The following is a 22,926-nucleotide window of genomic DNA, read 5'->3' as shown; positions in this document are numbered from 1 at the left end:
GCTACCAGAGCTCCTTAGCTACACAAAAATGGGGAAAAACAGATTCTGACTTTTTTTGTGCTAAGCATCACTTTAATTACTTAGCTTGTTTTCATTATGGATTTACTCACCGAAGTCTCACAACTCAGGCGAATATTACTAGTATCCTCATTTTACAGATGAGGAAGGAGCCCTGGTTTGTGGATCTGCCTTGAGGCATCCCATTTCATCAGGAAGCCTTCTCAAAGGTGCTTACCATTCTGACTCCATGGATTGGGTAGCCCACTACAGCCATCTGTGGTCCTAGCTGCTGCTATCCATTTTGCTGCTGTCCTTTGCTATTGCCACCCCATGCCATGGCCACCTCCAGTATTAAAGCACTGCAGTGTTGCAGCACTGTCTCCTGGATCTAGGAGTTTCTCTGCAGGGACCCACAAAATGCATTCTGCTCCAGGCTCTTCTTCTGAATGATAGTGAGGTCCCTCAGCTTGTGGGGTTGGCTCTTTTTAAGCGTAGCGGGATGGCAAAGCTGTCCAATTCCCTTATTGTGCCACAGGCACCTTAAGAGGGGGCTTCAAAAATTCATGAGAAAATGGAATTAAAAGAGAATGGACTTTTCCCACAAATCTTTTGAAGGCCTTTTTGTATTTGCATAGTCCCACCTAACCATTTTGTGGGAGTTACAAGACTATGGCCAGAAAGACCATATAAAAGAAAAGCCCATTGTTTTCCAGTACCAGTAGCATTCTTCTGTGTCAGAATATATTACTTATTTTTCATTTTCTTATTGTGAATCAAGTGAAGGTTTATAGACAAGATCATCCACTTTATAGTCAACAACATACACTTTGTTTCATCCCAATGATTGCAATTCCCTCCACGCAACAACAGTTATCCTGCTTCCTGCCTGTACTTCCTAATTCCATTCCACCCACCTTCCCATCCCTTCTCAACTCTGTCCTTAAGCAAATGTTGCCCTTTTGATTTGGAATGATTGACCATTCCATGGTGAGCATATCTTACTTATGTAACTTATTTTTAAAGTGGGAAAAACATCTGACAGGGCAAACGCCAAATTTTGCAAGAGCTTTAGGAACTGGACTCTGGTAGTGTAGTGGTAATGAGTTGGGCTGCTAACCTCAAGGTCAGCAGTTGAAAACTCCCAGCTGTTCTGCAGGAAAAAGATGAGGCTTTCTGCTCGTGTAAAGATTATATGCCATAGAATCAACTCTATGGCATATAACCAACTATGGTTAATAGCCCTAAATGTTGCTCTTCTATGTAAGCATTGGCTTTCAGGCAGTTGTTGTTGTTGTTAAGTGCTGTTGAGTCAGTTCTGACTCAAAGCGACCCTGTATAGGGTTTCTGAAGAACAGCTGGTGGTTTTGAACTGCTGACCTTGTGGTTTGTAGACCTTGTAGTTCATAGTCCAGTGTTGATACTACAGCACCACATCAGGAGTTCTCAGGAAGTTCCTGCACTTCATTAATACATCAGTGTGGTGCCCCCTAAGAGTTGGTTGCAGGGTATACTCTTTGGTTGGGTGATGATGCATGGACAGGATGGTAACTATGGCAATGAGATGATGTATGATGGAAGGAATGCAAAGCTAATGTTCCCCCATGTAGACTATCACACAATACACAATAAAACATTAAAAAAACAACAACAGAAAACAGCATGCAAAAAAAAAAAAAAAGAGTTGCCTGCTAAGTACATTCCATGCCATCCCATGTTGAGGAAGACTAACTCTGTGTTTCAAGATGTTCCTGCTAATTGAGTTTTAATGATAGTTAGTTGAATATGATTCTCACTACCGTTATTTCCTTGTAGGTTTCCTAACATAAAGCCTTCTCATATATGTGCCACATCTGTGTCTCCGATGTTGCTAGATACTTTGAAGTGGTAAATAGTAGTTGGTTTGAAGATATAGAATTGGGTAATAAAGGTGTTTTTGCAGTGGTGCCACTAAGTCTTTTTTCCAAGTTTATCACCAACTTAATCTTCACTTAAAAGCACACCTTTTCCAAAAGCCTGACCACACGCAGAGTTTCCTTTGTTGAAGCCCATGAATAGAGATTAAACATCTAATGAAGTCATACAAAAGTATTTCATTTCCTAGGTTATTCTGTGACTTGTCAGGAATGGCAACATCCAAACCCATATCCGGACATTATATTTCTATTACAATGGTAAAGGGAAATGTAGTCATTTCCCCCCTACTGACTGTCTCTTCAGTGCTTTCATTGAATACTTGGTCTATGGTGACAATTTAGCTTGGGTCTCAGATTAAAACAAAATGTTTTTTTTAATGTTTCTGCTAAGCTGTTGTAGGGGTTTGGTTTGTGAGTAATAGAAAATAAGAGGAGTTCCATTCAAAATACCCTTTGACTTTTTGATTCCCAAATTAATGCTCATGGTGTTATTTGCAAGTAACGTGTATTTACTCAGATGTCTTTCAACCAGGCAGCGATAATCTCCTATACATCTTGAAAAGAAAATGGTGGAAGTACATCCTGCTGGGACTAGCAGATGTGGAGGCAAATTACTTGATTGTCAGAGCATACCAATACACGACTCTAACCAGCGTCCAGGTAAGAGGGAGACCTCTCATCACTTTGGATTTGAAAGCTTCAAGAGAAGAATGTGATCTCACATGTGTTAGTTAACCTACATTTATTGAAAAATCTGTTCACTGGAAGACAAGTTAAATGCAGGTGGATGCTATCTGTTTTTCCAGAGAGAGCATATGTTCTAATGAGTAATGTTTCCTGGAATTAGTGACAGTGTATAGAAGTTAATCAGTTCCCAAATTGCTAATGCTACAGCAAATTAGAATAGTTCCTACCAAAATAAGCATAAATATTTAGTTGGCAATTCATACTTGATTCTGACAGGTTTACTGTTTAGTGTAATGCTCAAACATCGGCATATGGATGTACCTTTGTGCTACAGAGAAGCTGGAGGTTTCCAAGTATATATTGAAGACACCTTGGGTAGAAGTGGTAGCCAAAGGTAAAACTCACACCCCTGTTTCTTTTTTAGATTAGAAGAAAAATATTCTTTACTGCAGTACTTTTCAACTTTGTGTAGTTGAGGAAGACTAATTTCACTTGTCCTAATGTTAGCAAACTATGGGGATGTATCATAGCCCTGAGTCACCTTTTCTGACAACAGGATGTTTTATAAATGGAGGTGAAAATGAGATAAAGTCTACTGCCAGGTTGAGACTTCACAGTTTAATGAGTGTATAACCTTTTGATGCATCACTTCTCTCACTATACAGGCAGTCTCTGGGGTATAAACGAGATCCGTTCCGAACTGTGTCTTTAAGAATTTGTAGGTAAGTCAGAACAGGTTCTTATTTAGTCTTAACTGAGTGCAAGAAAAGACTGGAAGCCTTTTCAGTGACTTAAAAGCTGCACTTGCAGCCAAGTGAAAGTGATTATGATGAAGAATTTGTGGTGAGTTGGGGCTGGTTTAATAGTTTCAAAGTGAGGAGAAATTTACGTAACATTAAAGGGCAAGTAGGAATTATCGGATGTTCATAGCCCAGGGGCTGCCTGTATAAAACACAGAAACGTAGCTTCTCATTTAATCTTCAAATGATAGGATTGGTGGAAAAATTGGCATGAAATTAGGCTTGCTTCACCTTAAAGAGATAAGGGTTAATAAAAACTTAGTGTTTTTGCCGTGCGCATAGGTATTAAATGTAGTTATTACCAGAGTGTATTGTATTAAATACTTTTCTGTAGCATGCTAACATTGTCCCAGCAAACCTCTTGGTTTTTGACCAGCATGTATCCCAAAGCTGTGATAGGAAATATTATTGTTGTTATTGTTAAGTACTGTCAAATCTGTTCCTACTTGGGTTTCCGAGGTGAGACTGGTGTTTGAACCGCTGACTTTACGGTTCAAACGGACCTTGCAATCCAAAACCTATCCTACAGCGCCACACCGAGACACAAAGCAGAATTTTATTTAACATTAAATCAGGAATTACCAAGATAATTATGTTTATCACATACAGCCTGAGCATTGGATAATGACAGTAAAAGTATATAGAAAGTAATTATTTTGTAGTCAGGTGTACTCTCATAATCTCATATACATTTGATTACTTGATTATGATTTACAAAAACTTTGACACCTGAGCTAATAATGATGAACATTTATTAATTTGGTGGAAGATCAAAATACAGCTTAGTTCAACATTTATAGTTGGATTTTTGTGATTAAAGGTCATGACTTATATTATGGAAAACATTTAAAAATTTTTTTCATCTAAAACCTTTTATAAAAATCTATGCACTTGTCAAAAGTCATATAGTCTAGCTATCAACAATGGATTGGTGGTAGTGGTTATGTGCCGTGGAGTCAGTTCCGACTCATAGCGACCCTGTACAGGGTTTTCGAAGCTGTAAATCTTTACGGGAGCAAAAAGCCTCAACTTTCTCCCACAGAACAGCTGGTAGTTTTGAATTCCTGACCTTAAGGTTCGCAGTCCAATTTGTAACCACTACGCTACCAGAGCTCCTTATCTAATATAATAACTAAAGCACAAGTAGCAAAAGACAAATAAACACAAATATACAGAGACCCGAGTTTATTAGTGGTTACCAGGGGTAGGAGGGAGGGAGAAAATAGGGGTTAACAGTGATGAAAAAAGTATCTCATTGAGTAAGGGTAGGGTTGCACAGCTGAATATTATAATTGTGGTTAATAAGTTGTACACCTGTAAAAAGTTGAATTGGCAAAAATTTCATGAGAGATATATTTACAACAATGACCATAAACGAGTAATTGCAGAGGCTACTGTGTAGAAGCAAACACTGCTTGGCCTGATAACATGCCGAACAGTGCTCTGTTCTACCTCCTAGTTTGTTGCATAGTGTTTGGAATCTTAAAATCTTGCAAGGAGTCATACAAAGCAAGCACAACAATTGGTCTTTATTCACCTGAAATAACAGAGGAAGAAGGAGAGTCAGGAACAGGAAGAAAATATGGAATATGTTGGTAATTTCCTCCATGAGCAAGAACAGAACAGGATGGTACCCAGCTAGCATTAATGGACATTTTGATCCATAGGAGAATCCTGATCAAAATGTAGAACAGAATTTCAAAATGCCATGGACTTTAGACTTTCTGGAGTCATAAAGGGCGGGTAAACCCATGAAACTATTGCTCTGAGATAATCTTTAAACCTCAAGCCAAAAATATCCCCTGAATATTTTCTCTTAAAGCCAAACAATAGTTTAGCTTGACAAGTAGAAGAGTACCTGCCTTGAGCGCTATGCTCTTAATAAGAACTGTCTGTGTGATCAGATTGACAACAGCAATTTGAAAGATTAGAGATTAGCCTTAGAGGGGCAATGAATGAGTTTATGTTAATGGAGGAAGAACAACTCAGAAAAGGAGGGTGAGAATGTCCATATAATTTGAAGAATGTAATCAATGTCACTAAATTGAACATGTAAAAACTGCTGAATTTGTGGTAGGTTTTGCTATGTGTGTTCTCAACAACAACAAAATAAATAGAATGTAAAGAAAAAAAACAAAACTTAATAAGAGCTAAAATGAAAAGTCATCTACTTATGGTCCTAGCAAGGAGTTTATTTTGAAAAAGGTATTAGCAACTAAAATTTCCATCAGCAACAGAGAGTACCTTTCACTGAAATTATCAAGTAGTCTCTCCTTGAATGAGTCTTGGGTGTGGACAATATGAAAGAGTAGAATTTTGAATCAGAGAATCTATAAAGTCCCTTCTTAAGGATTCTCCCTAAGGTTCTATAATTACAAAAAGAAGTTATTGTTGTTGTTGTTGTTGTTGTTGTTGTTATGTGCCGTGGAGTCGGTTCTGACTCATAGCAACCCTGTACAGGGTTTCCGAGGCTGTAAATCTTTTCGGGAGCAGAACTCTTCATCTTTCTCCCGTGAAACAGCTGTCAAATCAACCCCCCAACTTGTGGCAACTCATGCATAATGGAACAAAACACCGTCTGGTCTTGTGCCATCTCCATGATGAGTTGTGGATTAAATTTATAAGTATTAGCTGGTGTTTGGAAGCAGACTGCCAGACTTTTCTTAGTTCATCTTAGTTTAGAAGCTCTGCTGATGAATAAAGGTGGTGGTGGTGGTAGTTGTGTGTCACTGAGTCGGTTTCAACTCATAGCGACTCTGTTTAGGGTTTCCGGGGCTGTATATCTTTACAGGAGCAGAAAGCCTCATCTCTCTCCTGAAGAGTGACTGATAGATTTGAACTTCTGACCTTGTATTTAGTAGCCCAGTTTATAATCCACTATGCTACCATAAGATTCCTGGATGAATACATGAATTTTATGACATAATCATTTATATTTCATGGTCTAAGTTTCTACGCATACCGTCTCCCACATCGACCCATCACCACCCACAGTCTTCCCTATTTTTCTATTGTTTCTAGAGAAGACCTAAGAATCACCCCATTCTTTAAGACCTATCTTAATTTGATTTTATCATCTATATTCCATGGTTCCTTTTAAAATGGGCGCACGTGTAGCAACGATTGTGAGGTTGGTCCAGGACTGGGCAGTGTTTTGTTTTGTTGTGCATAAGGTCAGTATGAGTTGGAACTGACTCAATGGCACCTAACAACAACAACAATAATTTATTTTCATATACATGTCCTCCACTCCTCTCAGAGTTTCACATAGAACCCTGATTTGCAGTAGTGGTGCCATAATTCTATTTTAAGATTAAATTAAATAGGGGGCCTTTTGGTACTGACATCATCAAAGAGAATAAATCCATCCATCACCAAGACTACATTTTGAAAAGGAGATTCAATGTAGAAAAGTGATTGAAGGTGATCGATATTAGGTGAGAAATCCTGGAATTTCAGAGTAGGAACCAACTCAAACCAAACCCACTGCCCCTGAGTTGATTTCAACTCATAGCAACCCAATAGGAAAAAGTCAGACGGCCCCACAGGGATTCTTAAGGCTGTAAATCTTTACAAAAGCTGCCTGCCATGCCTTTCTCCTGTGGGTTTGAACCACTGACCTTATGATTAGCTGCTGAGTGCTTGTTTAAACCACGATGTCACCAGGGTTCCTTCAGAGGAGGCACTAAAACAACAAAAAAAGCTAACCCAGTGCCACTAAGTCATTTCATAGTGACTCTATAGGGTTTCTGAGACTACGTTTTTTTTTTTTGATGTGCTGTGGAGTCGGTTCTGACTCATAGTGACCCTGTACAGGGTTTCCAAGGCTGTAAATCTTTACGAGAGCAGAAAGCCTCATCTTTCTCTCAGCTGGTAGTCTCAAACTGCTGACCGTGAGGTTCGCAGCCCGATTTGTAACCACTACGCTACCAGAGCTCCTTATGGGAGCAGAAAACCTCATCTTTCTCCCACAGAGCAACTGGTGAGTTTGAACCCCCTGACCTTGCGGTTAACAGCCGTATGCTTATCCCACAGCACCAATAAAGTTCCATTAAACTCACTGCTATCAAGTCAATTCCAACTCATAGTGACCCTATGTGGGGTTTCCTAGGCTGTCAATCTTTATGGAAGCAAAAAGTCTCATCTTTCTTTTTTGAAATGACTGGTGGGTTTGAACTGCTGACCTTGAGATTAGCAATTCAGTGCTTATCCTACAGCACCACCAGGACCTGCTAAATCACTTAATCTGATCTCAGTTTATATTTTGACTCAGAAGACAGTGGCTGAAGATCACAAAGCTGGTCATCATTAGGGTCTGGGCCTGAGTTAAGGCCCCTGGAGCTGTAAGCAACTCCTCTATATGGCCATTCATTGCTCACATAGATTCCAAAAAATGTTAAAAATAGAGTAAATTAAGATTGATTTTAAAACACACTTTAAGGAGAGTATTTTGTGATGGTTCTTAGACTGATGTTTTCACTTTTTGTTTGTTTAAGGATTGTTGGTTGTTGTTGTGAAGTGCCTTCAAGTTGGTTCCTACTCATAGCAAGCCTGTATAGTGTTTCTGAGGAGTGGTTGGTGGGTTTGAACCCCTGACCTTGTGGTTCAAACCTATCTTGTGGTCCAGTGTATTATCCTGCAGGGCCACAGCAGGGCTCCTAAGGGGGGCTGTAGGTTGAGATTGTGAAGTCACTGTGGCTGATATCTCGTGGGGCAGATGTCAGATTGTCATACGGGGCAGATATCAGATTGTCATATGGGGCAGATATCAGATTGTCATACGGGGCAGATATCAGATTGTCATATGGGGCAGATATCAGATTGTCATTTGCATCCTTTAATACTTTTGTTATTCAGACAGGCTCCATAAAGCACTTAGGAAATTAGAGTTCTGCAGCTGGAATAAATAACAAGGCAAGGTACCCTTTGCTGCACATGTTGTGTCTGACCCCAGGGATGACATTGCAATGAAAGGCAATCAATAAACAACTGGGCAGAATCAAATGAGTTGCTGTAGACTTAGGGCCTGCCTTGCTCCAGACTAAACAGATACAGAGAGAATCCAAGACAAGGTTAAAATAAATAAAAAACAGGGTGAGCAATAAAACAGCAGAACTATTATTAGTGTAATAAATACATTTTATCTTTTGATGCATTTTATAAAATTTGTGAACTTAAGAATTGAGTGAGTGAGATTTTTTTTTTTCTCCCTTTCATCTTGTTGATGCTTTTGAATTTGCCATAATTTTGACATTCTTAACCTCCTTGCCTTTCAGACTTACACTAGCAGGGGTATATATAAAGCATTTCCTGGTTCCAACTGGTGATGTTGTTAAGTTGGTTCCCACTTATAGTGACCTTGTATAGGTTTTGCGAGGAGCGGTTGGTGAGTTTGAACCTCCAGCCTTGCAGTTCAGACTGACCTTGAGATAGAGTGCTTATCCTACAGCGCCACACCAGGAGAGAGTTTATGAGGAAGATGAGCAAGAGTATTTGCAGAAAGAAGTGTCTTTCTCATGTGACAGGGCCGGTGGGCCTTTTGCCAAGAAGATGGTGTTGGTTAAGCTCTCTAATTAAATAACCTGTAACTTCTTTGTGAGCACTTAGCCTAATTGCAATTATATCTAGTTGTGTCATTATTTATTCCATGTCTGTCTAGTCATTCTCTAGCCATCCTTATCTCCTGAGGGCAGAGCTTGTTTCTGTTTTGTTCTCCGCTGTATTTCTAACTCCTATCACAGTGTGTGGCACATGCAAGGTGCTTAGTAAATATTTGTTGATTTAGTGAATGGATGCAGGAAGGAAGGAAAGTTTGCCAGTTGGACTTCAGGGTAAACAGAGGTGGGAGTGGAGAGATTAATTATACAGGCAGAATTCCTGGGTTCAATACCTGGCTCTCTCACTTTTTTTTAGAGAAACTTTAAAGAGGTCTTGTGCAGCAGATTTGTCTAATGCAATACATTGTTTGATTTGTTGACTGCTGCCTCCATGAGTGTTGATGGTTGATTTCAGCAAATTAAAGTCTTTGACAACTTCAATCTTTTCTACATTTATATGGATGTTGCTTATTGACCCAGTGGTGAGTATTTTTCTTTTCTTTACATTGAGGTGCAATCCATACCAAAGGCTGTTGTTTTTGATCTTCATAAGTAAATATTTTAAGGTCTATTCCCTTTCAGCAAGCAAGGTTGTATAATCTGCATATTGCAGGTTGTTAATTAGCCTTCCTCCAATCCTGATACCATATTCTTCATATAATCTAGCTTCTCAGAATATTTGCTCAGCATACAGATTGAATACATACATCCTGGAAGCCAGAATGCCCAGACTTCATCTCTTCTCATACTTTGGACATATTGTCAGCAGGGACCAGTCCCTGGAGAAGGATATCATGTTTGGTAAGGTGGAGGGTCAGAGAAAAAGAGGAAGACACCCAACGAGATGGATGGGCCAAGTGACAGCATTGATGAACTCAAGCATGCCAACTGTAGTGAGGTTGGCCCAGGATCAGGCAGTATTTTGTTCTGTTGTGCATAGGGTTGCAGTGAGTTGGTATCAACTAGATGGCACCTAACAACAACAACAACAGATTGAATAAATATGGTGAAAGTATACAACCCTGGTGCACACCTTTCCTAATTTTCAACCTTGTTCTGTTTGAACAACTGTCTCTTGGTCTATGTACAGGTTCCTAATGAGCATAATTAAGTATTCCAGAATACTAATTTTCTGCAATGCTGTCCATAGCTTGTCATAATCCACACAATCAAAATCCTTTGTATAGTCAATAAAGCACAGGTAAACATCTTTCTGATATTCTATACGTTCAGTCAAGATCCATCTGACATCAGCAATGATATCCCTCTTTCCACGTACTCTATGTACGCTTGTTGTTGTTAAGTACTGTGGAGTCGGTTCCGACTCATAGTGACCTTACACAATCCTGCACAGGGTTTCTGAGGCTATAAATCTTTACGGGAGCAGAATATCTCATCTTTCTCCTGTGGAACTGCTGACTTTCAGGTTAGCAGTCTGATTTGTAACCTCTACACTACCAGAGCTCCTTACTTATTGAAATTACTGTATCAGGTACATGCTAAGACTTTTATAAGTATGGTCTCATTTATCATAATAATTTTGTGAAATAGGTAATAATGTTACCTCCACTGAGATCTAAATTAAGTAATTTGTTTAATTCTAGCTCATTAGCGGACTCCTGGTGTGGTGCTATAGGATTAGCACTGGACTGAGAACCACGATGCTGGCAGTTCAAACCTGCCAGCTGCTTCTCAAAAACCCTACACAGGGATGCTATGAGTCAGAACCGACTCAATGGCACTTAATAACAACAACCAAGCTCATTAATGGCAATGTCTGAACTTGAACCCATGCACTTAACTTCTGATTCGACTGTGAATATGCAAGTGCCTAAAGCCAGAGTCAAGAAATAGGAAGAGTTAAATTCTAAAATTTTTACTGCATGGGCTAGCAAGCAGGTCATTTTGATTCCTTGATGCCTTTTTTGAACCCAATATTATAAAACCAGCAATACACTTGAAACACTAGGTGCATATAATGCTCTTTAACTTTTAACAATGTGATTCTCCTGGCAACTCATTTAGCCTCTCTTTGCCTTGGTTTTCCTCATGTAGTTCCGATCTCATAAAATTGTTGTGAGGATTAAATGAGTTAATCCAGGTAACATTTAGAACTGGAAATAAATTCTAGCTCCTACTTTTACTTTAGGAGTCCTGGTGTGTAGCTGTAGGATAAGTACTGGACTGCCTACCGCAAGGTCGGTTGTTCAAGCCCACTGGCCACTATGAGTTGAAACTGACTCAATGGCACTTAACAACAACACTTTTTATTTAAGGACCTCTAGGTGGCGCTGTGGGATAATGAACCAGACTGCAAAGCCGTTTGAACTGTAAGGTCGGTGGTTCAAGCTCACCAGCCGCTCCTCGGAAACCCTATACAAGGTTGTTATGGGTCGGAACCGATTCGACGGCACTTAACAACAACAACAAGTGGCGCTGTGGGCTAAGACACCATACTGCAAAATTGTTTGAACTGCAAGCCTTGGAAACCCTATATAGGGTTGCTATGCGTCAGAATCGGCTCTACGGCACTACACAATAACAACTACAATTGGCACAGTGGTTAAGTGTTTGGCACTAACCGAAAGGTTGGTGTTTAAACCAAGCCAGTGACTCTGCATGAGAAACACCTGGGTATCTGTTCTTATCAAGAGTGCGGTTTAAAAAACTATGGGCCTGTTCTACTCTCTACGTGGATTTGCTATGAGTCACAGTCAAATCAAGAACACCCAACAGCACCAGTTTTTATGTAATTAACTGTTTTTGGCTAATTGGAGATGTTTTACACTGTTTGTTTCTCTGTCCATGCAGCTTTTGGATTGCTTTGGGATTCCCGTGTTGATGGCTCTTTCATGGTTTATTCTTTATGCAAGATACAGAGTGATCCACTTCATTGCTGTGGCGGTCTGTCTGTTGGGTGTAGGAACCATGGTTGGTGCAGACATATTAGCAGAGAGGGAAGACAATTCAGGTAACATTGTGTTCCTTGTTTCTGGTCAGTCAGTTTATATTTTCACTTTATTTTGCAGAGGTACAGTAAAAGGCAGAAAGCATAATGACATTTAAAATTTTATTTTCATATTTACTTGCTTCTGGTATTTTGAAATCACTTTACAGAACATTCTTTGTCTTCCTACCCAGCTACAGTCCTGCTTCTTTTTGTCACACAAAGTATTTTTGTTTTCTCTAATGAAGAGAAATTAAAAAAATATATATATATTTGAAATAATCTTTTGGTCTAAACAATTGAATTAGTTACTAGGAAGTCTATTGTATGGTCTTGATTTTTTTTTAATCAAAAAGGAAATTTTATGTTCAATGGATGAATTTTTAAATCTTTGATGAGACTTTTGTATAACTGATAGTAGGAAACCCAAATAAAACCTATGAATTCACTCAATTTACAGATGACATCAGTGTCTCCTTTGATTAAGAGAGAAAATTACCTGGAAAACAACTTTCTACCCTATTGTTTTCAAATTGCCCCGACACTCCAACCATAATTTGTCATGTCATAGAATTATTTTCTGAGGTCTTATATATGGAAGTCCTGGTGTGGCATTGTAGGATAAGCACTGGACTGCTAACCAGAAGGATGGCAGCTCAAACCCACAAACTAGTCTTCAGAAACCCTATACAGGATCACTATGAGTTGGAACCAACTCAACGGCATTTAACAATAGAAAATATATGGTATACAGTATCATTGCCTGTTCAATTAGTCGCTGGGGGTCAGAATATGAAAACTCACAGCAGAATTGTGCCAGAAAGTGAGAAGAGTACAAAACTTTAAATTTCTAGAAATCAGGGTTATTCTTTGCATTTAATCTTATTTAAGTGACCACAAGCCAGATAAACTCCATGAGGCAAACTAAAGGGGTTCATTTATTAACAGTGTATTTCTTTTTGTGATTTGTCTTCCTATAGGTAGTAATGTACTGATTGGTGACATCTTAGTTCTTGCTGGGGCTTCCCTCTACGGCATTTCCAATGTGTGTGAAGAATATATTGTGAAGAAGCTGAGCAGAGAGGAGTTTTTAGGAATGGTGGGCTTGTTTGGAACAATTATCAGCGGTTCACAGCTGTAAGTTCTAGCATTTTCTTTAAAAACAAAATGAGCAAATGCAGCATAGATAATTACTTTCCTGTAACTAAAATTTGGTTATTTGTTACCAGTTCATATTTGATATCGGCAACTTGCTAAATATCTATTAGAAGATTGTAAAAATGTCATCATTATGCTTCATTTTCTTATACTTCAGGGTAAGGATTCCTCCTTAGAATGTGGAAAAGATATTCCCGACAAGGACTTTTTCTTTCAGTTATATCCATGTTTAATGATTAACGTGTTAAATCCATAAGCTTATTCAAAGAAAGCATAATATTACATTTTCCTACTATAGCTAACTACTATTGTTGTTGTTAAGTACCGTGGAGTCAGTTCCGACTCATAGTGACCCTGCACAGGGTTTCTGAAGCCGCAAATCTTTACGGGAGCAGAAAGCCTCATCTTTCTCCCATGGAACAGCTGGTAGTTTTGAACTGCCAGCCTTGAGGTTAGCAGCTCAATTCATAACCACTATGCTACCAGAGCTCCTTAACTACTGTAGAAGAATGAGTTAATAAGCAAATGAGATATATTTTAATGTGCATCTGTGACCTCTTTTTTAATTTCTAGATTGATTGTGGAATATAAGGATATTGCCAACATTCACTGGGACTGGAAAATTGGTATGTAAACAAATGTTCATTCTTTTTAGTCAGTGTCTTTTCTTTAACGGAAAAAGGAGAATAAAAAGAAAAAATCAAGAAATAAATACTCCAGTTAAAAGGAAACCTAACTTGCTGTGTAAATTTTCACCTAAAACACAATTGTTGTTGTTGTTGTTATGTGCTGTGGAGTCGGGAGCGACTCCACAGCACTTAACAACAACAAATCTTTACGGGAGCAGAAAGCCTCATCTTTCGTCTGTGAAACAGCTGGTAGTTTCAAACTGCTGATCCTGAGGTTAGCAGCCCAATTCGTAACCACTACGCTACCAGAGCTCCTTTAAAACACAATAACATATTAAAAAAGAAAGGAATATTCCACTTTGGTATTTAGGCGTCTTTGTACAATCACTAGTTTGTACAATACACTCTGTATGTATGATTCAGCACACATAGAGCCATAGCAGTTTAGATTGAATTTTCTTTGAGATTTTGTAGATGAAACTCCAGAGAGGTTAATTTTTAATTTTCACCTGCAGAACTAGCCTTTCTTTAATAGGAATTCTGATCAAACCTGACCTTTGGTCATACTCAGCTTTGAGTTTGATCTGTATGTTGGGTCTTCCAGCTTCCTATGATGGTTGTTGTCTATTTGATGTAATTTATAAAGCATTAACCTGAATCATCTGATGGTGTGCAATCACTCACAACCTTCCAGCACTATTCTCACCTGATTTTCTTAGGCAGCTGTACAGATCAATGAAGCAGAAGAAAACAGATGTGACAGTTTAGTAAATATTTGAACTTTACCTAATGATGGGTGAAAAGAAGTTATATAGCACATAAAACGTCACTGAAGACTAATATACTTGGATAATTTAATTGAATTAAATAATTCACAGTGACGCTGTGTGTGTGTATGTGTATTGGGTATGGAAGTTAGATTGAGACATGATTGCACAGCAGAAATACTGCCAATGTAGCAGCATTTTTTTTTTTAAAGAGGCAGAAAAATTTGTTTATTTCTACAGTCCATACTTTACTATTAAATAATTTCATGAATAAAATTTGTTTCTATGACATTTTTTTCTTAATAATATTCATATTTTTTTCTTAAATGTTTTATTGTGAATTATGTGACAGTTTACATGGGAGAACCTTAATTTTACATTCATTCTATCGTATATCGTCTCATTGCCATGGTTACAGTCCCCTCCATGCATCATCAGCCAACCAAAGGGTATATCCTGCAATCCTGCCACTCGTACTCCCCAGGTCTTCAGCACACAGCCCTTCTACTTCTCTGTGTCTAAAGTCCCCATCAGCTCCATTCTCTCCACGTCATCATTTCTGATTCCATTTCAGGCATCACTGCTTCTCTGGGTAGGGTCCCGCTCTCCACTCTTCTCCCTTGATGGTCCTAGGGACCTCTGCTCCTAGACTGAAAAGTTAATCACTCCCCTCTTTGCTATAAAATGTCTACCTTTACATTTCCAACCCTCACAATCATTCCTGGTAACAATTATTCACTGTTGTATCACAAGAGACCTGTCCGCCAGTGTAGCAGTATTTTATTATGTCTAACATTTTCCTATAGAGGACAGTTACATATTATGCTATTTTGGAGCATATAATTTAGTAAGGTAAACACAAGGAAATGAACATAAAAATTTTGTCCTTGATGCTATACAAATTCTGTATTCTGAATCCAAATATACAAATCATGTTCAATCAAACAAGCAAATCATGTAAAAGAGAGATTCTTAGTGATTTTTCTTACCATGTGGATTGAATAAATTGACCTTTTATCACAGGTATCACTCTGGCCTGGGAGGTGGATAGCATGGGTGATGAGAGCAGCTGAATTGATTGCACCATAAGCAAGATATTAAGTTCTTGACTATCCAACACCCTGTTGGATTTCTGAGATCCTTCATCTACATTGGAGTCTCCCTGGGTGGTGTAAATGGTTAATGTGGTTAACTGCTAACTGAAAGGTTGATGATTCAAGTCACCCAGAGGCATCTTGGAAGAAAGGACTGGTGATCTACTAGTGAAAACTCAGCCCTTGCAAACCCTATGGAGCACAGTTTTAACCCCAACACATGTGGTAGCCAGGAGTCAGAATCCACTCACTGTAACTGTTTCCTCCCCCCATTCTAAGTCATGTATCTGTGTGCTGTCGAGTTGGTTTCAACTCATAGGTACCCTGTATAGGGTTTCTGAGAGCCACTGGTGGGTTTTAACTGCTGACCTTGAAGTTAGCAGTCCAGTGTTTATCCTACAGCTGTATGCCAGCATCTATATCATAACTTTTTTTTTCCCCCAGAGAACTTTGTATCTTTCATTTGCAATGTTGACTGTTAGCAGGGTACTATGTAGATAATGCGTTAAAGGATCAGAGAGCTTTATAGGTAGTGAAGCCTTGAGTCCATTTGCTTTTTATTTTCTCCCAATAATGTTAGATATTCCTTTTCCCCCGCAGCCCTACTCTTTGTGGCATTTGCCCTCTGTATGTTTTGCCTGTACAGTTTTATGCCTTTGGTGATTAAGGCCACAAGTGCCACTTCTGTCAACTTGGCCATCCTGACAGCTGACCTCTACAGTCTCTTCTTTGGACTCTTTCTCTTCAGCTACAAGGTAAGCAAACAGTTCATGTTCAGACAAGATTCTTGATCCAAAAATAAAGGTTTCTCACCCTCTGGAGAAGAATTTCATCACGCAGCCCCCACCCCAGTTATTACTGCTTTGACATTAGAAAATTGTTCAGAGTAAGAATTGTGTTTATGGGACTTTTTTTAAAGGGTGAAATAAAGCATATTTCCTCTTTATGATGGTATGCCCAGGACACTAGTTTATGGAAATGCTAAGTGCATTTAAATGCACAATTTAGCACTACTGCTGACCTTGAGGGACCGTCTAATCTAGGCTGCTCACTGAGCTTTTCTAATCACTCTCTTGGCCCTGGTTGACAGACAGAAAATTTGGGGGTACTGATAGAAAAGAGAGATGGGTGTATTATCTCTGTACCATTATTATGTATGCAGGGACTGGTGTGGTTCTGTCCTTGATGGTAATATTATATCTGGAAAGGTCCTTAAGGTTAATTTAATTCAGTGATTTTTCAGACTTTTTCTACCTCCACAACATCATCACATTTATAAGTATAACCTCCTTCCATTAGTAACTGCTTCTGTTACATGTAGTAATTCTCAAGGGGAAGGAGGGCAATAGATCAGTGTCTTCAAGGGAAGCGGGAGAGCAAAATGTATAGTTGGAAAAAAAGCATCCTCGGACTTTGGGGTACACAGTCCCTGGAGGCTTACTGATAGAACTGTCCCATTTTAGAGATGAGGAGATTAAGGGCTAGCCAGGTTATGTACAGTTAAGTGACTTACCCTTAGTAGCTGATTAATGGTAAAGTAAGGACAAAATCTCAATTTTCAGAGTCCAGTCTTCTTTGTACTGCACTTTCTCCCCATGACTATTAACAAGATGAGGCTATCAAACTTAGAAATAAGAGGACTTCAAAAATGTTGCGGAAAAATAGAATTAAAAGATAATGGAATTTTCCCACAACTTTTTGAAGCCCCTTCGTAGATTCATCATGGTGGAAACTTATAGTTTAGAGACAAGAAAGTAAGTAGATTTTTCCCCACCTCACATCTAATTTGGAAACTCAGGGTAGCAGTTCTCATACTTTTTGATCTCAGGACTCAGTCACACTCTTTAAAAAGTATTGAGGACCCCAGTTTCTTGTATCTGTTGTTATTGCCCATATTTAAAATTAAAATAGCAAAAATTAAAACTATGTATTAAGAAAAAAGAAACCTATTATATGTTATCATAAATAACATTCTTATGAAAATAATATATTTTCCAAAATGACAAATTAGTGAAAAGAGTGACATATTTTTACACTGAAAATAATTTTAATGTCTGGCTAAATAGAAAATAGCTAGGTTCTCATATCTGGTTCTTCATTTTATGGTATGATATCATGAACAATATAGCCTCTGGAACATTCCACTCTACAGTTTTCCAAGAATGAAAGTGAAAAAGGCAAATATTGTCTTGGTATTATTATGATAATAGTTTTGACATCACAGTCCTCTAGGAAGGGTCTTTAGGACCCTCAGGGACTTCCAGACACACTTGAGAACGGCTGCCTTAGAAATCTGTCTTTCCTCAGGTTACCCTTAGTAAATGCTCCTAACATAACAACTTTGGAGATGGTGCAGGGCAGAGCAGTGTTTCGTTCTGTTGTGTATAGGGTTGCTATGAGTTAGAACAAACTCGACGGCACCTAGAATTAATAATAACAAATGCTCAATGACCTGCTCTCTTATTTCAACAAATAGGTTGTTGGCTATTACTTGATCCTTTCAATTTTCAGGTGCTGGTAGGAATATTAACTATATTTCTTTGTCCTTGTAAAAAATCTGTGTCCAGGTAAAAATCCTTGATATTAATTTATACTGTTCCCAGGAATCAACCATGATCTTACTGTACCTAGCTGAATTATTGATATTGTCAGTTTCATGGGTTCCTAGGAATTTCTGCTTAAGAAATATACACCTTTTTGCCATGCAAGGTTACATGTGACAGGAACCAGCTGTTATTGTTACAAATATGCTGGTTAAGGTATTCCTGAACCTTATAAAAGGCTGAAGGAATATTTATACCTTTTTGGTAGTATCAAAAAACACTAACAAATGTCAAACTAAATTAGAGAATAGTCTGATAGGCTACTACCCAATCACCTACCTACCTACCTACCTACCTGTATTATTTTTTTCTCTCTATTAGAGCAGACTCCTGGCATGGCACTGTAGGATCAGCACTGGACTGTGAACCACAGGCTCAGCAGTTCAAACCCACCAACTGTTCCTCAGAAACCCTAAACAGGGGTAGCTATGAATCAAAACTGACTTGCCAGCACTTAACAAAAATAACAACAAAATGATAGCATAGTTGTCAAGGGTTACAAAGTCACTCTTAAGGAAGTGACTGAGTTGTTCTATGGTGCTGTGCCTGCGTCTCACATGACCACCACCAGTTGAAAGCTACTGTAGACCAGACGAAAGTTTGAGAACTGGGCAGTATGGCAAATGGACACCCTAACCTCTGTTTTTTTTAAAAAAAATTTCAGACCAAATATATTGATTTAGCATTAGTAGTTCAACTTTTACTTTCCCCGCATAAGTAAAATAATGCCCAAGGAGGAGACATGGTTAAAGAAATAAAAATTTCTCTCCCGTAAAGATTTACAGCCTCGGAAACCCTGTACAGGGTCGCTATGAGTCACAACCGACTCCACGGCACATAACCAAGCAACCAACCAAATGTACAAAATGAAATACTTTTGTCACTATCTCCTAACTATTATGAACTGTCTTCTAAATATTTACTCTTCAGCTGGTCTTACCTTTGAATATGAAATGGCCCTTTTTTGTGTCACTTTCACTTTAAACAATTATTGTCAAATTTGGGGATGCAATCTGCGAAATTCTTTTCAGTTCTTTGGTTTTCTGTTTCTTTGTTCCTGTGTGGCAAACAGCTCTTAACTCATTTGATTTTATTGTTTCTGGTCAAAGGCCATTTCAAGACTTACAGAGCAAAGAACATGTGTGCTATCATCTTTAGAGTAAATTATAGAGATGGGGAAACATTTCAGAGCATGAATAAGATGCCTAGCATTTTAAGCATAAGTGTTAAAGACAGAATGACAACTACATTATATCATCATTAAAAAAAAACAAAAAAAGAGTACTTAAAATAATTTTGGCTGTGATGTTTTTAAGCAGCCAGTTCAAAAAGAAATTTTTAAGTTTTTCACACTCATCTGTTTTCAGACCTTTATGTACTCTGCCTCCTCTGGAATTGATCTTTAGTGAATACTTAATGTGGAGCCCTGGAGTGGCACTGGACTGATAACTGAAAGGTCGGCAGTTCAAACCTAACACCCGCTTCTCAGAAACCCTTTCTGGGCTGCTATGAGTCAGAACCGACTGGACAGCACTTAACAACAGCAAAAACAACAACAACACAACAAATACTTACTGAACAGAGTAGCCACAGGAAACTTCCTGTGTAGATCCAGACACAAAGGGTAGAAGTTTTTAAAAAGACAATGGGTTAGCTCTCTCATTCATGAGACTTACCTCATGCCCTCAGAGCCTCTCCTTTGCGACAAAGATGCTTCTTCCATTTATTACACATAATGGAAGGAAGAGATATTTTCTCTTCTCAACATTTAAAAACCACCAAACCAGAAAGGACATGTATTGAGCATATTATGTATATTTTTCCCACAGGTAGCAGTGGGCATTTTAGAGGAGAGCATGCTACTTTAATAATACTGACTTAAAAAGATTTAGGGCTCTATTCCAAATAGCCGTAACTTCCTCTAATAGTCTCTGAATCAATTGTTATTTTAAACACCAGCTATATATTGGACAGGTCCTTGGGTGGTACAGGTGGTATATACTCAGCCATTAATCTAGAAGTTAGTGTTTCAAATCTACCCAGTGACACTGCAGAAGAAAGGCCTGGAAAACTGCTTCTATCAAGATTATTTCCAAGAAAATCCTAGGAAGCAGCTCTACTCTGTAGCTCATGGGGTTGGTATGGGTCAGAATCGGCTGAACAACAATGGGTTTGATTGTTTGGTTTCATGTATTGGACACTATGCTGAGTATTAAATCCAAAGCTAGTGGTAGGAAACTTGACTACTACCCAAAAAATTGGCAATTAGATTCCACCAGTCCCTCTACCGGAGGAAGATGTGGCATTTTGCTGCTGTAAAGATTTACTCTATGGGGGCAGTTCTGCTGTCTCCTATAGGGTTGCTAGGAGTTGGAATTGACTTGATACAACAGATTTTATTTGGGTTTTGTTGGGGTAGGAAATTAGTTCTAGTGCTCAGCTGGACATCATCACTGAGTCCAGTCAAGATTTTCCTGGCCGTGGAGGGGTGTAGATATTTCATTTCTTAGGAACACTGAAGGTTTAAGGTTAAGAAATAATTGAGCATCTGTAAAAAAATTAATGTGTCAAAGCCATTGGTTGTCTCCAGAAGCCCATCATTGGTTGTGACTAAGGATATATAATGATGTATAATGCTCACTTAAAAAACCTTACTCAGTTAGCAAAAGTATGGAGTCCCAAGTTTATTAGTGATTACCAGGAATGTGAAGGAAAGGGAAAGACGGATGTCATTGCTTAGTGGGCCCTGAGCTTCTGTTTGTGGTGATGGGAAATTTGGAAATAGATAGTGGTGATGGTTACACAATATTGTTTTCCCTTCTCTCGACTTTTGGTAGTGTACCTGCTTCCTTTTTCTTCTGTCTCCTTCCCTAATATTCTTTCTTTTACCCTTCACAACCATCCTGTTTTCTTACTGCTTTTTTTTTTTTTTTTGTTACTACTTTATTGGCACTTTTTATTATATAGAATATGAAATCTAAGGTAATTAAAAGATATGTATTTCCTTCAATGAAATTCTTAATTTTAAAATCAGGTTAGTAGGACCTTTCATAAAATGAGTTTGCTTGTTTCAAGGGGGGTGGGGAATGATCCTGGGATTTAATTATGCATAATTATGCTTCATGGTTTCCCTAATTTTTGCTGTCATTTATGGTCAGTCTTTAGCTACTCTCCTGTGCTTTATTCACAAACAGATACTGATTTCTCTAACTTAGACTGCAATTAAACTTTTATATGAATCCTCAATTCAAATAAGAGCAAATATATCAAGCACTGAGTATAATTTCCTTGGAGTCCTGGTGTGGTGCTGTGGTTTAATGCACTGGACTACAAAGTCAGTTTGAACTGCAAGATTGGTGGTTCAAGCTCACCAACTGCTCCTTGGAAACCCCATACAGGGTCACTATGGGTTTGAACTGACTTGATGGCACTTAACAACAACATAATTTCCTTAAATGCTGTGATATATCAGGATATTTTCACTAAAAATATTGAATGGATTAGTGTTCTGTCTTCGTTGCATTTTGCTTTGGGTGGTTGGGTGCCCCAAAACTCCATCAGTGGGCTCCGGCTGCCATCGGTCCTAAGGACTAGAGAGGGTATGAGATGCCTTCTGCAGGGCTCAGGTCCCTGAGCTGTCCTCACTAGACCTTATGTTAGTAATGACTTTGGGCTTCCTTTGAGGCTCTTCTCCCCTCCCCCTGAAAAAATGGTGCCCTGGGCTCTTTCCAGCTCTAAAAATCTGAGTCTCCTGGGGCCCCCATAAATCTTACCCATTGTAACATTTGCCTATAAAGACAAGATAATTTATTAGGTTTTAACACAATGAACTTTACTGGAGCAGCATACATGAAGGGTTGTGGAGATGTTAAATCTGTACGCCCACACATTTTATCTTAGGGCTTATGTTCTTCTGTCTCATACCAATATTGTAAGCTGTACTGAGAGACTGGATGAGTTCTCTCATGATATCTGTGCTAACCTTTGATTCTCTCCAGGAAGTGGGACTGATTGTGGGGTGATATGTAGCTAGATTATAATGGCAAACAAAGGATTACCTAGAATTCTAGATTGGCCAGTATGGTAGGTGGTATTCCTAGAACCCATGCCTTCACAAGTATATATGGGAAGATTTTAGAAAAAAGCAGTTGGCAAAAGGTAGCAGCGAAGATTTGTATGAGAGAGAGCACAGTCAACAGCCTTGTTCTTCTCTCTCCCTAGTTTTCGGGGCTCTACATCCTGTCCTTCAGTATCATCATGGTGGGGTTTATTATGTACTGCTCCACCCCGACGCGCACAGCAGAGCCAGCTGAGAGCAGCGTGCCTCCGGTCACCTTCATTGGGATTGACAACTTGGGCCTGAAGATTGAGGAGAACTTCCAGGAAACCCACTCTGCCGTCTTGTAGCAGCAGCAGAAAGCACACATGGATGTATCAGAGGCCTCCCGGGGAACTGGGAGCCACCATCAGGGTAAAGCAGAACCTGCTGATTGCTGAGAGGATGCTTGGATCATTGTCAGATTCAGAGTGAACACGGTAGCATTGGATTGGATCCTGTGGTTGGATTAGAAACAGGAACACAGAACTATGTATCAAGTACTTCCAGTTGATTCTGACTCGTTGAGACCCCATGTGTGTAAGAATGCAACTGTATTCCACAGAGTTTTCAACAGCCGATTTTTGGAAGTAAATAGGCAAGACTTCCTTCCAAGGCCTCCAACCTTTTGGTTG

At 38.9% G+C, this 22,926-nt stretch overlaps 1 protein-coding gene across 1 annotated transcript in view; it reads left to right on the top strand.

The window, feature by feature from the left end:
• SLC35F2 (solute carrier family 35, member F2) overlaps window positions 1–22,620 on the top strand; it is a 59,962-nt gene extending 37,342 nt beyond the window's left edge. The window contains exons 3-8 of the mRNA XM_006833797.1: window positions 2,446–2,573; window positions 11,809–11,968; window positions 12,925–13,081; window positions 13,676–13,728; window positions 16,193–16,347; window positions 22,417–22,620. Of these exons, the coding sequence (XP_006833860.1) occupies window positions 2,446–2,573; window positions 11,809–11,968; window positions 12,925–13,081; window positions 13,676–13,728; window positions 16,193–16,347; window positions 22,417–22,602 (839 nt within the window). The 3' untranslated portion in view covers window positions 22,603–22,620. The remainder of the gene's footprint in view (window positions 1–2,445; window positions 2,574–11,808; window positions 11,969–12,924; window positions 13,082–13,675; window positions 13,729–16,192; window positions 16,348–22,416) is intronic.
• The last annotated feature ends 306 nt before the right edge of the window (window positions 22,621–22,926 follow it).

The sequence above is a fragment of the Chrysochloris asiatica genome, unplaced genomic scaffold, assembly GCF_000296735.1.
Source record: "Chrysochloris asiatica unplaced genomic scaffold, ChrAsi1.0 scaffold00008, whole genome shotgun sequence".
Classification (NCBI taxonomy): Eukaryota; Metazoa; Chordata; class Mammalia; order Afrosoricida; family Chrysochloridae; genus Chrysochloris; species Chrysochloris asiatica.
This window is presented reverse-complemented; position numbering and strand designations above follow the sequence as displayed.